The sequence below is a fragment of the Diceros bicornis genome, chromosome 10 (genome assembly GCF_020826845.1).
Source record: "Diceros bicornis minor isolate mBicDic1 chromosome 10, mDicBic1.mat.cur, whole genome shotgun sequence".
Taxonomy (NCBI): Eukaryota; Metazoa; Chordata; class Mammalia; order Perissodactyla; family Rhinocerotidae; genus Diceros; species Diceros bicornis.
Window position 1 is genome coordinate 62,055,973 of NC_080749.1, and position 15,365 is coordinate 62,071,337.

Below are 15,365 nucleotides of genomic sequence, written 5' to 3' on the forward strand. Positions count from 1 at the left end.
GAGCCCAGTTTCCGCATACCATGGAATACATTTTACCTCTTAGTGGTTTTGCACAGGCATCAGGTAACCAGGTTGTGATTGGGCGAGAGAAAGCAGGAAAGGGAACTCTACTGGGACTTCCAGGCACCAACAGCTTATTCACTCTCTCTGTCTGGTGTGGAATGATGCAGAGAATATGGAATAAAAGTCTGACAACCTGTGTTATAGATGAATGACTGCTCTTTGCTGTGGGGCTTCAGAAAACAGGCCTTGCTTTCACATCTTAATATGATGCTGCTGGTGATGGTGGTAGTGTGTGCATGTGTGTGTGTTGCGAGATAGTTGGATTGTCGTTTCTATTTAAGACTACCTTTTAAAGTTCTTTAAACCTTAAAAGGTCGTGCTTCTATGATTGAGAAAAAGGACTTTCCCACAGCACAATAGCTACTTAAGGGAAGGCAGCTCTCTAGGCTAATAGCTATGTGGGGTGGAGATTAGCAGGGAGTAGAGCAGGAACACAGGCTATACTCCTTCTGCGTCTGTTGGTTTATATGGCTTCCTTACTAAAGCCTTCTGGAGGACAAGGGACAAGCCTTCTGGCCACTCTCCTTTTTTGAGGTTCCCTGTATTAACAAATGAAGGAATACCAAAAGAGGATTGCAAAAATAATAGAATTCATTTGACATAACAAAATTTACAATATGATATAATTGAACTATTCATAATCATGATATTTATTAAAAAAATAATTCATGGTACAATCCAGGTAGTATGGTCTAGTAATCAGATGTATATGTGAACTTCATGAGAAATATTTTAAAAAATGTTGTCAATAAATTTGTCAATAAATATATCTGTTGTTGTATATATGAACTCATTTGGAGATAACATCAAAAGTCTAATTCATGGCCAGTTTTGCATAAGAGGCCCTAGCCAAATGACCCTTCTGGCATCTTCTGTGGGTGACCCTGCTCCCTTGTGTTAGTAAATTGGAGACTGTTTCTAGTTAGTGTATCATACCAGAAATAACAGTGCTGCTCATTCTCAATAATTTTCTTTTATCCTCTAAGTCTGATGGTTACCTTATCAGTTATATATTTCTTTTCCTCAGAGTAGTTACTATTATTTGAGGGAGAAATAAAAGAGTAAATATCTAAGAAAAAAAAAGGTAAGAAGACTAGATGCTCAGAAAGTTTGGGGAACAAATTAAAATGATTTCAAGTCATTTGGGGTGTGATAAGCCATAAACATACTCCAAGAGAAATTTTCCCCTCAAACTGTGAATTTAAATGAAATTCAACATGGGTTTTTGAAAAATCTTACATTAATTTTTATTAACAATTTTAGGAGTTTTCTAATATAAAGGTGATTGGAAATTTTTGTAAATTGATTGCAATGCCTGTATACTGAGAGTAAGATTGTTTTCCCTTTCAAGAGAAGAATTTGGAAATTCAAAAGCCATGATTTTAGAGCAATTAATTTATAATGTCTGAAGGGGCCAGGGGGGTTCCAATTTTGGTATTGAAAAAAAATTTCCCAGGTAAGTGATACTCATGTATTGAGAAACTAAGTAAATTAGGTAAGTAAACACTTTTTTCCCCCTAGTTACTGCATTTGAATATTATAGGGTAGAAATAACAGAAAATTATCATTTTAAGCAAAAATTTTATTAATATTTTTCTCCTTCATGTAAACTATATAAAATTGCTAATCCCTGTGGAATTTGAAGATATAATTGCTCCTTTGCATCAAGTATTCTCAAGAAAATAAAAATTTAAAAAGAAATGGTATCAGCTCATCCAAGAAGAGTTTGTTAAAGATCTCTGTAAAGAGAAGAGAGGTGGTGATTTTACACGTGGGAGACAAGTAAAACAGACCAACTGTAGGGCAGCAAATCAAAGAAGAAAGTAGGTCAGCAAGCCCCACGGTGATACAATGAATTGCTATTATTTAAAGAGATGGTCAGAGAGCAGAACTGCCTGCGAACAAGAATGCTGCTGAGAACAATGGTAACTCTGCGCAGAAAAGCAGAGGCAGAGCAAAACAGTGACACAGCTCAGAGTGTGAACTGCATGTCCTTGGGTCAGGCAGAGGATGAACCAGCAGAACAATCTCCTCATTCAGAAGCTTCCTGGCGGCCAGTAAGCTGCCTAATGAGAAGCAAACTGAGCTGAGGCCCTCCACAGAGAAAGTGGAGGAAAACAGCCTCAGGATATGGAGAGAGCTGAACAGATTTTGAGACTGGATGTAACTATCAACTCACCAGGATTAGCACTTTCCAATAAAAGAAAATTTTACGTAGCAGGATCACTGAGGGGACCAAAATACTTAATCAAATCCATTTGTTGTGAAAGGCATATACCCAATGGGATTAATTAACTGTGTTTGGTGATCAGAGCAACATTATACACTAGGGAAAGTACCATTTCTTGTTTCCATCTTCAAGATTTACTGCACATTTTCTTGAACTAGGTGGAATTTCAGAATGATATCTGTTAAGTGAGGCTAGATTCGTAATCTAAAATTGTGTAGGAGATTGAGAAGATCAAAAATGCTCTACATTTTCTACTTATCAGAGGAGATGTGACTTAAATTGATTGAGCAGAAGGTCATTCATCTGAAAAAAAATGGAATGGGTTGAAAAGTATTTATACTCTGAATAGGAAATATTTTTCATGAAAGTGAGATTGAAGTTAGTCATTTCTTCGCTTGAAAAGCACCGAGCATGTATGATGTTAGGCATTGTTCTAAGGCTTTGCTGATCACTCTGTGAACTGCTCTGATTTCAGTGCTAACATTCTGGTAGAGGGACATACCACAAGTCCATAAATGAAAAAATATGATACCAGGGAGTGATAAGTACTCTAAAGGAAGGAAAAAACAAGGTAAATCATGGTAAATGACTAGAAAGTAAGGGAAAGAAACATGGGATGCTTTAGATGGGGTGTTCAGTGAAGTCTTCTCTGAAATGATGACATCTGAGCAGAGACCTGACTGGCCAAATGAGGTAAAGGAAAAAGACGCATAGATCCTCAGAGGAAGAGGAAACCAGGGGAGAGAGCAGAGGAGGACAAGGCCCTGAGGCTATACAAGGCCTGTGTGTAAAAGACCAACATAGCTAAGCAAGTGAGGAGAGGGTTGGAAGGAGGTGAGGTCAGAAGGAGGTGAGGTCAGAAAGAGATGGAACCTAATCATGAAGGATCTTAATGATTAAGAGTTTATGATGAGGCATTTGAATTTCATTGTTAGGATAATGAGAAGTCATCAAAGGTTTTCGTTGGAGGAGTGATGTAATATGTTTTTGTTTTTGTTTTGTGAGGAAGCCTGGCCCTGAGCTAACATCTGTTGTCAGTCTTCCTCTACCTTATATGGGATGCAGCCACCGCCTGGCCTGATCAGCCGTGCATATGTCCACGCCTGGGATCCGAACCCACGAACCCTGGGCCGCCAAAGTGGAGCATGCAAACTTAACCACTACACCACCAGGCAGGCCCCATAATTTGATTTGTTTTTTAAAATATTATTCTATAAGTTGGGGAATTAACTACAGGGTGAAAGGAGAGAAAGTGGGGAGACCAGTTAGAAGGCTATTGAGGTCCTCTAGGTAGAGATTAGTGATGGATTGGACTAAGGTGATAGTGCTGAAACTGATGAAAAATGATTAGATTTGGGATATAATTTTGAACATAGAGCCTTCAAAATTTGGTCATGCACTGGAAGAGGAGTATGAAAGGAACAAGAGGAAGTAAAGAATACATTGGGCCTGAGAAAATTCTATTAACGAAGATGGGAAAGATTTGGAGAAGAGTAGGTTGGTAGGGGGCAGGTGCTTGTTTGTGTTTTTTTGAAGATGGGGGGCAGAATCAGGATCACATTTTGGATATACTAAGTTTGAGACGCCTATTAAACATCCAAAAGATATAGTTAGGCTGTTGGTTATACAAATATTAGCTCACATGAAGGATTGGGACTGATGATACACAATTGGAAGTGAGTATAAATAGAGAAAACAATCAATAACCAAGTCCTGAAACTGACTGGCACGTAGGGGTAAGAATGAATAAGGTTGTCCAGCAGAAAAGACCAAGAAGGAGTAACCAATGAGAAAGGTGGAAAAATAGGTATGCTTGGTCCTTCTGAGGTCAGCTTAGTGTTTCAACAAAGAGGAGTGACCAATTGTGTTGGATGATGTCAAGATTTTATCTAAAATTGGTGTGAAGCTGACCACTGAATTTCCCCTAATGAAGTTTGTTGGGAAACTTGACAAGAACTATTTTAGTGAAGAGATAAGCATAAAAGTCTGATTGGAGTGGGTTAAGGAGAGGTTATAAAGTGACGTAATCTGTTTAGTATACTATAAGGAGTTTGACTACAAAGGGGAGGAGAGAGAGAGGGGAAGTGGCTAGAGGGGAAAAGGGAGTCAAGAGAGAGTTTCTTGAAATAGGAGACATTAAAGTATGTTTTTGTGGTTATGGGAATATTTTAGTAGAATGGAAGAAATTGATGATGCAAGAAATAGGGGTTATAATTTTAGGAGCATTCCTTGAAAGGGAAAAGGATATTGTGAAAAATGAGTCATGAAAAAAAATGAGGCATGTGTCTTATGAGAGAAGGCAGAGATATGGGTACAGATGCAGATTTATTGGAAGATTTGGCCATGCTGATGTCATTTCATTAATGACTGTTTCAATTTTCTCTGTAAAATCAGCTGAGTGTGAGGGGGGTATGGGATTATTGGAGATTTGAGGAGTGAAAAAATTTAAGAATGATTTAAACAGGGAAATTAAAGTAGATCTTTCAGGAAATGTTGAAGACCACTTAAGAAATATGGTTAAAATTTTTATGTGAAAGCAGTATTCATGGTTGTAAGCTTTTTATAGTTGTGTTTCTCTATCAAGTTTCAGGCAGTATGATTATAGAGAGTTGGGTTTCATATCCATTATGATTTTGGCAGGTGTAATGCCCTTCTTCATCTCTGATAACTTTCCTTGCTTTGAATTCTGTTCTGGCTGAAAGTAATATAGCTACTCCTGCTTTCTTTGATTAACGTTAGCAAAGTATATTTTTCTCCACCCATTTAATTTTAATCTATATATGTCTTGATATTTAAAGTGAATTTATTGTAGACAATCTACAGTTGGGTCTTGTTTTTTGATCCACTCTGACAATCTCTGTCTTTTAATTGGTGCATTTAGACCACTGACATTCAAAGTGATTATTGATATATTTGGATTAGTAAATACTATGTTTTCTATTTGTTGCCCTTGTTCTTTGTTCCTCTTTTTGTCTTCCACTCTTTTTCCTTTTTTTGCCTTTTTGGGTTTAATTGAGCATTTTATATCACTCCATTTTCATTCCTTTCTTAACATATCAGATATCAGTTATACAACTTTTTTTTTTTTACATTTTTTAGTGGTTGCCCTAGAATTTGCAATACACATTTACAACGAATCCAAGTTTACCTTAATATAACATTATACCACTTCACAGGTAGTGTGAGTACCTTACAATAACAAAATAATCCTATTACTCTCTCCTGTCCATTGTATGGTTACTGTTATTCATTTCACTTATGTGTAAACATACATAAGCATATATACAACATATGTGCATAAGCATACATAATTGAATACATTGTTTCTATTATTATTTTGAACATCTGCCATCTGTTAGATTAATTAAGAATCAGAAAAATTAAAAGTTTTTATTTTACCTTCTCTTATTTCTTCATTGATGCTCTTTCTTTCTTTATGTAGATCCAAGTTTCTGACCTATATAATTTTCCTTTTGTCTAAAGAACTTTCAACATTTCTTGCAAGGCAAGTCTACTGGCAACAAATTCCCTCAATTTTTTTTTTGTTTGAGAAAGTACTTCTTCTTCACTTTTGAAGGGTAATTTCATAGGGTACAGAATTCTAGGTTGGTGGATTTTTCCTGTCAACATTTTAAATATTTCTCTCCACTCTCTCCATCCTTTCATGGTTTCTGAGAAGAAGTTGGATGTAATTCTTATCTTTGTTCCTCTACATGTAAGGTGTTTTTTTCTCTGGCTTATTTCAGAGTTTTTTTCTTTATCTTTAATTTTCTGTAGTTTGAATATGCTATGCTTAGGTGTAGTTTTTTTGGCATTTATCCTGGTTGGTGTTCTCTGTGGTTTGGTGTCCAACATTAATTAGAGGTGAATTCTCAGTCATTATGGCTTCAAATATTGCTTCTGTTCCTTTCTCGCTTTCTTCTCCTTCTGGTATTTCCATTACATGGATGTTACGCCTTTTGTAGTTGTCCCACGGTGCTTGCATTTTCTGTTTTGTATTTTTGTCTGCTTTCTGTTTGCTTTTCAGTTTTGTAAGTTTCTGTTGTCATAATTCAAGCTCAGAGATTCTTTCCTCAGCCGTGTCCAGTCTACTAATGAGCCCATCAAAGAAATTCTTCATTTCTGCTACAGTGTCTTTGATCTCTAGTGTTTCTTTTTTATTCTTCCTTAGAATCTTCATTTCTCTGTTTATGTTATCCATCTGTTCTTGCATGTTGTCTATTTTTTTCCATTAAAGTCCTTAGCATGTTAATTATAGTTTTAAAAAATTTCCTGGTCTAATAATTCCAACATTCCTGCTATATCTGAGTCTGATTCTGATGCTTCCTCAGTCTCTTCACACTGTTTTTTGCCTGTAATATGCCTTGTAATTTTTGTGGAAAGGTGAACATGATGTACCGGGTAAAAGGAACTGCGGTAAATAGATCTTTAGTAATGTAGCAGCAAGGTGTGAGGAAGGAGAAGTGTTCTATAGTCTATGATTAGGTCTCAGTCTTTTAGTGAGCCTGTGCCTCTGGACTATGAACTTCACCAGTGCTTCTCAGTCCCTCCCCTTCTTAGGTGGGACAGGATGGCTAGAGGGGGTAGAATTGAGTATTCCCCCCACCCCAGGTAGGTTAGTCTCTGATAAAACCTCGGAAGGTAAAATAGTTTCCCCTGAGAGCAGACCTTGTCAAGAAGAACAGAATGCCCTATTTTTTAAAATAGCCACTGTTCCCCTTCTCTGTTGGAAGCACGAGGAGATTTTTCTCTGATTTTCATTGTGAGAACCTAGTAGAGCTCCAGGAGGTAAACTTTACAAAAGTATGAGAGCCCTCTATGGCTGCCCCCCACCCCCTGGAGTTTTTAATGTCTCAGTCTTGCCCACGCTGAGCCTCCAGCCATTCATCAATTACCATTTAGGTTTTTCTTACCCTGGCACTGGTTGCTGCATAGGTTTCTGCTCCAGTAAGTGGTATTTCTCTGTATCCACCTGTCTGTCTCTCCATACTTTGGCAGTGGTTTGGCGTGTGACCTTACTTCTCTAACAGAGATAAAAAGAGTTGATTTTTTTTAGCTTGTTCCACCTTTTACTTGTTGTGAGAACAGAGTAGTAACTTCTAAACTCCTTGCATCCTGGACCCTAGAGTCATTCTTTGAAAATGTAGATCAGATCATGTCGCTTCTCTACTCAAAAAAAGTCTGCCAGTGGCTCCCTAGGGTAACAGCCAGACTTTATACTGTCCCATCAGGTCCTATGTGGTCAGGCTCCTCCTCCTCCCCGCCTGCGTTCATCTCTCTGAGCTTATCTCCTGCTGCTCTCCATCATTCACCTCATTCCTGACACTCCAGGCTCATTGCTTTCCTTTGACTGTGGCAGGCTTGCTCCAGACTTCAAGCCTTTGCAATTCTTATTCCATCTGCCCGGGACAGTCTTTTCCCAGACAGTTCCGTGACTCATTTCTACCTTCTTTAAATCTAGTCATGGTCTTTTCTCCTCGTGAGCAAGCTCTGTTGGTATCAGAGGGTTTTCGGCAAGCTTAGAATCAGAGCTGGATGATTTGGTTCTGTGATTGGGCATATACCGGCATCAGGCTATGGTAGCCTGTAGTGACTATTGCTTCAATAGGAAAGTACCCTGCCTGGAAGACAGAGCCTTCTAAAATGCCAGCACGGGGCATCCTCCTGTGGACACACTTAAAAAACACAGACAGCATTTGCTTCTGTGGCTGTAAATGCAACTCTCCTTTCGTTATTTTATTTTTAGTGCTTTCAAGGCTAACCACTGACTCCTGCTGATTGATGCATTCTTTATTTTAGATAGGCTATTGTGTTCAATCAATGGCAGTCGAGGCTTGCAGACTAGGGAGCCATTCTGTCTCTTTCCAAAGTGAAATTGCCCAACACCGTTTAGCTCCATTATGTGTAGGCTTAAAAATTTCACTTTACTTCTGAGTTCATGGGGAATGCATTAGCTGAGAAGAAAAAGAGGGTATTAGAAGGGCACTTGACTGTAGAGGGCAAAAGAGGCACTCACTCTATCAAAGTAATTCTCATCGTAGGCTGAGGAGCAGGATCCTCGCAAAACTTAAAAATATATGTATTCTTGCCTGGCCCCAACATCAGACTTACTGATAAAGATGTGGGCACTTTACATTCTGATAAGTGAGACTAGATTACTCTCCAGAGATATTATTTGAATTCACGCTTCTAACAGTAGTATGTAAGTGTACCTCGTCCCCTACCTTCTCCTCGGGATTTAATGCTAAACCTTTCACCTAGCATTTACTCTTGGGCAACAGCTTTGGTAAAATATATAATAGGTAAAAATATACATAAAATACATAATACTTATGAATATCACATAAACATGCTGCTCCTATTCCCACGTATGATGAAGAGAGAAGCATATTACACATTTATTCTTCTGCAGGGAAATGCTTCCCTAAGTAATGGGGAGTTAAGTGAAATGATCATGTGTTGATGTGCAGTTTATATTAACTGACCAGTCACTATATGAGAACAGAGATTAACTGTGCTGTGTATATATAATTACTTCAAATGAAGTAGAAAGGGATAGATTTAAGATGAGTTCAGGACACGATACGTGTTTAGCTTTAGAATGAAATCAACATGTCACTTGATCTCTATGACCCTCAGCATATTATATAGCTATTCATTATAAATGAATGACAAGAAGATTTAAACAAAATACATGTGAAAGCATTTCGGGAAATGTAAAGCACATTTTCAATCTGAGATATGATGGGCCTTTACTGAGGAGTCTTGCTCTACCATATTATAGGTTAAGTTATATTCCTCAAGTATATCTAGCATGCTTATTTTGATAAAATTTGAAGGGTCAACACACAAGGAGCCATTAGAAAGCCATCTTCTAGGGCCACTGAAATCACTCTTTTGTATATAGTAGACCTTCAGAAAACTAATGCCTGTTAAATATATTTTGCAAATAGTTTTCTCATACAGAAGTCAGACTTGCTGTTTCCCTTAATCTAACCAGTGTCTTGTTCAACAAATGGCTGTCTTAATTACTACCTCCCAAGTTGGAGCTCTTCTTTCCCATTTCAGAACTCTCCAAATGCACTATTTGTTCTACCAGTCTGTAACACATTTTCATTGCATTGACTCCATTTATGTGTGCACCATCACCCCTTGACCTACATCCCCATCTGATTTGTAGTTGTGTTTCTCTCATGCTCAACACACAAGTAGGGGCTTTATTATATTTAGCTCATATCACTTGATGACTGCTATGTCTCATCTCCTAGACTAGACCATGATATATTTTCTGTGTCTCCCAGAGTCCAGTCCCAGGTCTGAGCACAGCAGAGAGAAAGGCTACTTCTTTTCTAATAACCTGAATATTATTTGTAACTTGGTTCTATTCTGGGCAGGTCAAATTCTACATCTTTCTAATTCCAAATTCTATTAAAAACAATAACAACAATGACAACAAAGACTGAAAAGTTACATCTAAATCTGTCAGCTATGTAAAGTCCTTTGAAAGAATTTAATAATGAAAAGGTCTTCATGATCTTCAATCACCATATTTTCCTTCAGGTTTTCACTTTGAAAAAGGTCAATAGCAGTGGAAGATTGAGTCCTGGTGACCCAGGTAAAGAGCCTCCAATAGGAATTAGGGGCCCAGGTTTGTGTCTCAGCTCAGCCAGTGATTGCTGTGTGAATTTAAGCAAGTCACTTTGACATCTGAAATTGTTCCTTCAGCTTTAAACTGAAGAGATTAGAATAGTATTCACATTCACAATTATTTGTGAGTCAGAGACCTCTCTGAGATTCTGCTGAAAACTATGGACCTTCCTCCCCCCAAAAGCACAAATACAACCATAAATAGAATTCCAAGAGGGTCAGAGTTTCTTTAAAATCCACCCACAGATTCCCTAGAGGACTTTAGAATGATTTCTAAGCTCTAAAGTATGTGGTTGAAGAAAAATGAATCCATTTACATTTGCTACTCCTGATGTGAATTAGTTTTAAAATGTGGATTTGGGCCATTTATATCATTTGAAGTTAAGATTACTTTTTTGTATTTTACAGTACTCCCAGCAGAGCAAATTTTTCAGTAGAAAACAAGATCTCCTTTGTGGATTACTAGCATCTCAGCATCAGTGAAGTTATTAGTTCACTCTGCCACTCAATGCAGGGTTCCTTCTATAACTTGCCTCAGAGATCGAAATTTAGCTTTGACTTGAACACACACAGTGATGGGGAGCTCACTCACATGTTTACTGCTGGGCAAACACGAAGAGTTTAGAGATTTTCTTCTTTATATTGAGCTATAATCTGCCTTCACCACATAAATGTCAGCTGTTGACCCTATTTCTTCTCTAAGGAGCTACATAGACACATTTTATTTCTTTTTCCGGTCTTTTAGGAATTCAGTGGCAGCCTCTTTTGTCTTCTCTTAATTTTCTCTATGCTAAACCTTCTAGTTTCACATACAATTCTTCCAGAAAGGTGATTTTATAAGACTGCTTTTAATCCCACTTACCTTCTTCAATGGAACTCTTGAAACACAGAGCCCAGAATTAGGCAGCATAATCCAAAAAAGGTCTGACCAACACATGGTTAGAGAGAAGTTCCCTCTCTTAGACTGCTGACTCTCCTGTTAGGAAGGCCGTCAAGTGCCCATCAAGAGCTCAGTTCCTAGAAACGGGTGACTCTACTGGGCCATGTTGAAATTGTGGTCACCTGAAACCCCTCACTATAATCAATTTATGTTGCCCTCGTTGTCTATGTTTTAGAACCAACATAATCTTTCTAAAAAACTCCCTGTTGACCTCTACCATAATTGCTTAGGCCATCTTTCCAGCTCTTGAAACCTTTTGGAATATTAGTTTTGTCATTCATTGTATCATTTTTTCTTCCAACTTTTGTCTCATCTACAAACGTAATAAATCTGCCTTTTTTCCTCCAAATTAATTGATAAACATATTGACCTGTCATTTGCCAAACATAAGCCTTCCTCTATGGATTCATTATTAATAATTCTTTACTCAGTTGCTTCACAACTTCATCCAACTCACATTTAACCTCCTGATCTACAGACTGGAGAAGAGCACGAGTATGATGTTCTCTTTGGGGACAACATTTATTTCTTTTCCTTTTCTTCTTTTACTCAATCTACTTTCTTTTCCTCAAATTCTATTTTTTTCTTGCCTTCACATATTCATACTGCATATCCTGGTCTTATATATGATCCACTCCCCCCTGTGCTCCTTTTGCTGTGGAGAAAAGAACCTCTGTTGTACTTTCTGGGGTCCCTTTGCCTTCTGCTGCCCGCAGGGCGGGCCGAGCCTGTGTGTGTCCAGGAGGCCCTGTGCCGCCTGCCAAGAGTCAGCCCCTGTGCAGCTGAGGTGTTTTCCTATGTGCTCATTAGCATTTGGCAGAGGAGGAGGCTCTGAGCATTTCATCCACACACCAGACCACGTTATTCTCCTCCACCTCCAGAATTACTCAAATCAAGTGAGCATTTAAAGAGAATTTAAACACAAAGTATATGTGTGGTTGGGGATACGAAGAGGGGGGTAGGGAGAAAGAAATGCTTAGACAGTCCTCACAGACTTCACACTTTAATCTCAGCATTATTGCAGCTATGACCAAACGAACATTGCTGATAGGAAAGAAGAAAGATTCAAAACGCAAATTAATGAACCATCCATTATCCAATAGAAAGATGACATTAGTGTAAACTGCTTTGGGAACCAAAGAACTTGTGGTTCTGTGGAGGTGGTAATGTGTTACCAGCTCCTGCCTCATCAAAGCCTTTCACCTGGAAATAATGTCACACTTGAATAAGGCTAGGAAAAGCACCTTCCAAGGTTTGCCCAATTGATTGGTTTTACTTTAAAAAGGGCTTTTTCATATCACTTTATGACCATTATTATTATAAAATAAATTAAATGTGGATCAGGTAAGCAAGAGACCTATACTCAAGGATGGGAAGTGGTTGATTAATGGTTTAATAAGATGGACATATTGGTTACTGATTTTTTTAAATGTTTGACCCAGTTATAGAGACAAATCAATGTTGACATTAAGTTATTAACCTTAATTTAAGGAAAATTGTCTTGAACACAACTTCATTACTCTGTAGTCTTGTGAATGAGGTCTGGAGGCAATAGAACCTTTGCAAAACCAGGGAGGTACAGACAGTTTGAGCTTAGGAAAGAGAGTGGCTGGCAGCTGAGATTATTGGCCTTTAATACTTCAGAGGGATTCTGAAGATCATCTGAACCAGGTACTGTTCAACTACTATTAATAGGTACTGTAAACCTATGATAAATCCTAGAGAATAGTAGAAAAGTCTAGATCAGCATCCAAAAAGCTAAGGGTGAAAATGAGTTGGAGTCTCCTGATAATGGAACTTTATGCCTCATTCACTCATTCATTCATTCACTCATTCAGTCAGTCAATCAGTCACTCAGTCAGTATATATTAAGGGACTATGACGTGTCAGAACTTCTCTTAGAACTATACTATCCTTATAACCTTGAACACAGCGCTTATGTTCTTGGAGTCTAACTTTCACCATCCAGGTATTTGTCTCATGGAGTTGTTGTGAGCTTTAGTGATTCAGGTATGTAAGACTCTAGCAGAGTGACTGATTAGATGCTCATTGATCTCCCTTCCCTTCTCCCTAGCATTTAGGTCTCTTATTTCCCATGTAATTTATAATAATATGAAATAAGTTTCATTTGTTAATAACAAATGTCTCTCTACAGTCTTGGGTCAACAGGAATTGTGAGTGATCTGTGTTTGCAGATGAAATTAAAGTACTTAAATATTATTATAACTGATCAAATATTTTTACAAGATAATCCACCATGCCCAAGGATGTCATTCTTTGCCAAATAGCCCTCTGAGGCTTGCTGACTACAGTACATGAAAATCCACACTTTTTTTTTCAGTTTCTTTATTTCATAGCAAACATGAGCAATAATTTCCTTTCATTTATCAATTCTAAAAGTGGAATGTTTTTCAGTAACACTCAGAAAAAATCTCATAAACTAATTTTCTAAAATATAAAATAAGTATAAAATTTTCCATGCTAAGCATCACTATACTCACGGAGTGTCAGCTAGTCTGATGTTTTAACAGAAGAGACTCAAGTGAAATGAAAGATAATTTTGTAGATTGAGTATGACTATAGTAGTTGCCTTCTGATTTGAATTAATTTTGAAAGAAACCGAATATACATTATTGTGGAACTGCCAAAGACATATACCAAATTGTTTGTTACTTCATTAACTCCATCAATCATTTATGCAATCAATATTAATGAGCACCTACTGTTTGCCAGACACCATGCCAGACTCCAAAGTGAAACCTAGCATAATCCTGACATCAAGAAGTTTGCTCTAATGAGAAAGACATGTAAACAAATACGGTTCTATAAGGTAATTGATGCAAGAGAAAGTGATCCAAGAGCAGCAGGGAAATATGAGAAAGATCAAGCTAAGTCAACCTGGGGCATTATGGGAGCCTGCACAGAGGAGGCAAGCTGAGACCAGAAGGATGAGTGGGAGATAGTCAGGTGGGTGAGTAGGAAGAAGCTATTTGGCAGGGAGACTAGAATAAGAAAAGCAAGGAAGCTTGAGGGAGCCTGCAGTGATCAGGGGATGTGGACGTGTAGGTTGGTGTTGTTAAAGAGTAAATTACTGTGACGGGGGAAGCAGGAAGGGATGGTGAAAATGAGGCCATCATGTAGGGAGAGGCCAGAGCCCATAAGCCTATAGAGTAGACAAAGGTGTGCCAATGTTTTTCCTCTCTGTAGGTTGTGGGGGAAGTTATTGAAGAATTTTGAGTACAGAAGTTTCATAATCAAATGGGTATGTTCCTATGCGTAAAGAAGACTAACGATATCATGATTCTTTTGTTGTTTACAAGTTACAGAAGTGGCACACACACCCCTTTGTTCCTAGGGGTTTCAATGGCTCTCGTTGTAATGGAGTTCAGGAGTGCCAAAAGAAATATTTGAACTAAATAATGTATCAGAATTACAATAAAAGCCTGTGAGCACATTTTTAGTTAACAGCTTTTTAATAGGCTGTGATGCAATTCGTAATGGAGAAGATTTAATTATAAAAGATCGCCTGTCTCTAATGGAAATTTGGCTGGCTGTGTCTTTATTCTTCAGTGAATTAAAAGGTTTATATAGGATTAGGTTGTTGAGATTCTTGGAGAAAACACATATACACCGTTGAAAACTTTCCACTCATTTTCTTTATCTCTTGCAGCAAAGCAGTGTATCTGCCAGAAATAAATTTCACTTAAATTGAGAATAATTTTTATAATTTCAGGGGTTAAGCATCTGAAAGGCCAGAATGAATCAGCATTTCCTGAAGAAGAAGAAGGCGTAAACGAAAGGGAGGAGCATTGGGACCATTAATTATGAGTCTGCAGCAAGAAGGCTTCTTGGGAATAACTGAACTATTAACTTTTCTGAATATCCCATGGAATGCCACTGCTTGATTTCCAGAAGCATTCTCCATCTCTGCTCTTCACACTCATACAGTATAATGCACCTCCTGGGAAGCCCTCCTTGATTGAACTTTAGAATTAAGTATAGATTGTTCCATATGACTTGCAATTAAAGGATAAGCATTTATTTTATGGTGATTTTTCTTTTTAATGACATAGAAATTTGCAAACCTGTGTGTTCTAACTTTAATACTGCCAAGCTTAATCCCTGATGGCCTACTGGGATGGTTTGCCTTCGAAGGTCAAATGTAAATAGCATCACTTTAAGAGTGAAAAATAAATATTAAATACATTTAGACATGAGTGTGTGTCTGGGTTTAACTTACAAAGGAATGTTTAATGAAACTTTCAAGTTAAGACCTGCATTTATCGTGTTTCTGTACATAGAACAGTACACAGTATTTATTTCAAAATGACAAAGAAATGCCAGATTTCTTGATTCACAAGACCACAATATATTAGTCTTTAGATATTAGACATCTTTTTTCCTTCCAACAACACACTAATGGTTAAAAGACTACATAATTGTCCTCATTTTCTAAGTTGTGAGATATATTTCCCACACTTCCAC

At 37.7% G+C, this 15,365-nt stretch overlaps 1 protein-coding gene across 2 annotated transcripts in view; it reads left to right on the forward strand.

The window, feature by feature from the left end:
• PPP1R1C (protein phosphatase 1 regulatory inhibitor subunit 1C) overlaps positions 1 to 14,702 on the forward strand; it is a 107,669-nt gene extending 92,967 nt beyond the window's left edge. For both annotated transcript variants that reach the window (XM_058549367.1, XM_058549368.1), the window contains exon 5: positions 14,614 to 14,702. In XM_058549367.1, coding sequence (XP_058405350.1) covers positions 14,614 to 14,702 — 89 coding nt within the window. The remainder of the gene's footprint in view (positions 1 to 14,613) is intronic.
• Positions 14,703 to 15,365: the final 663 nt, after the last annotated feature.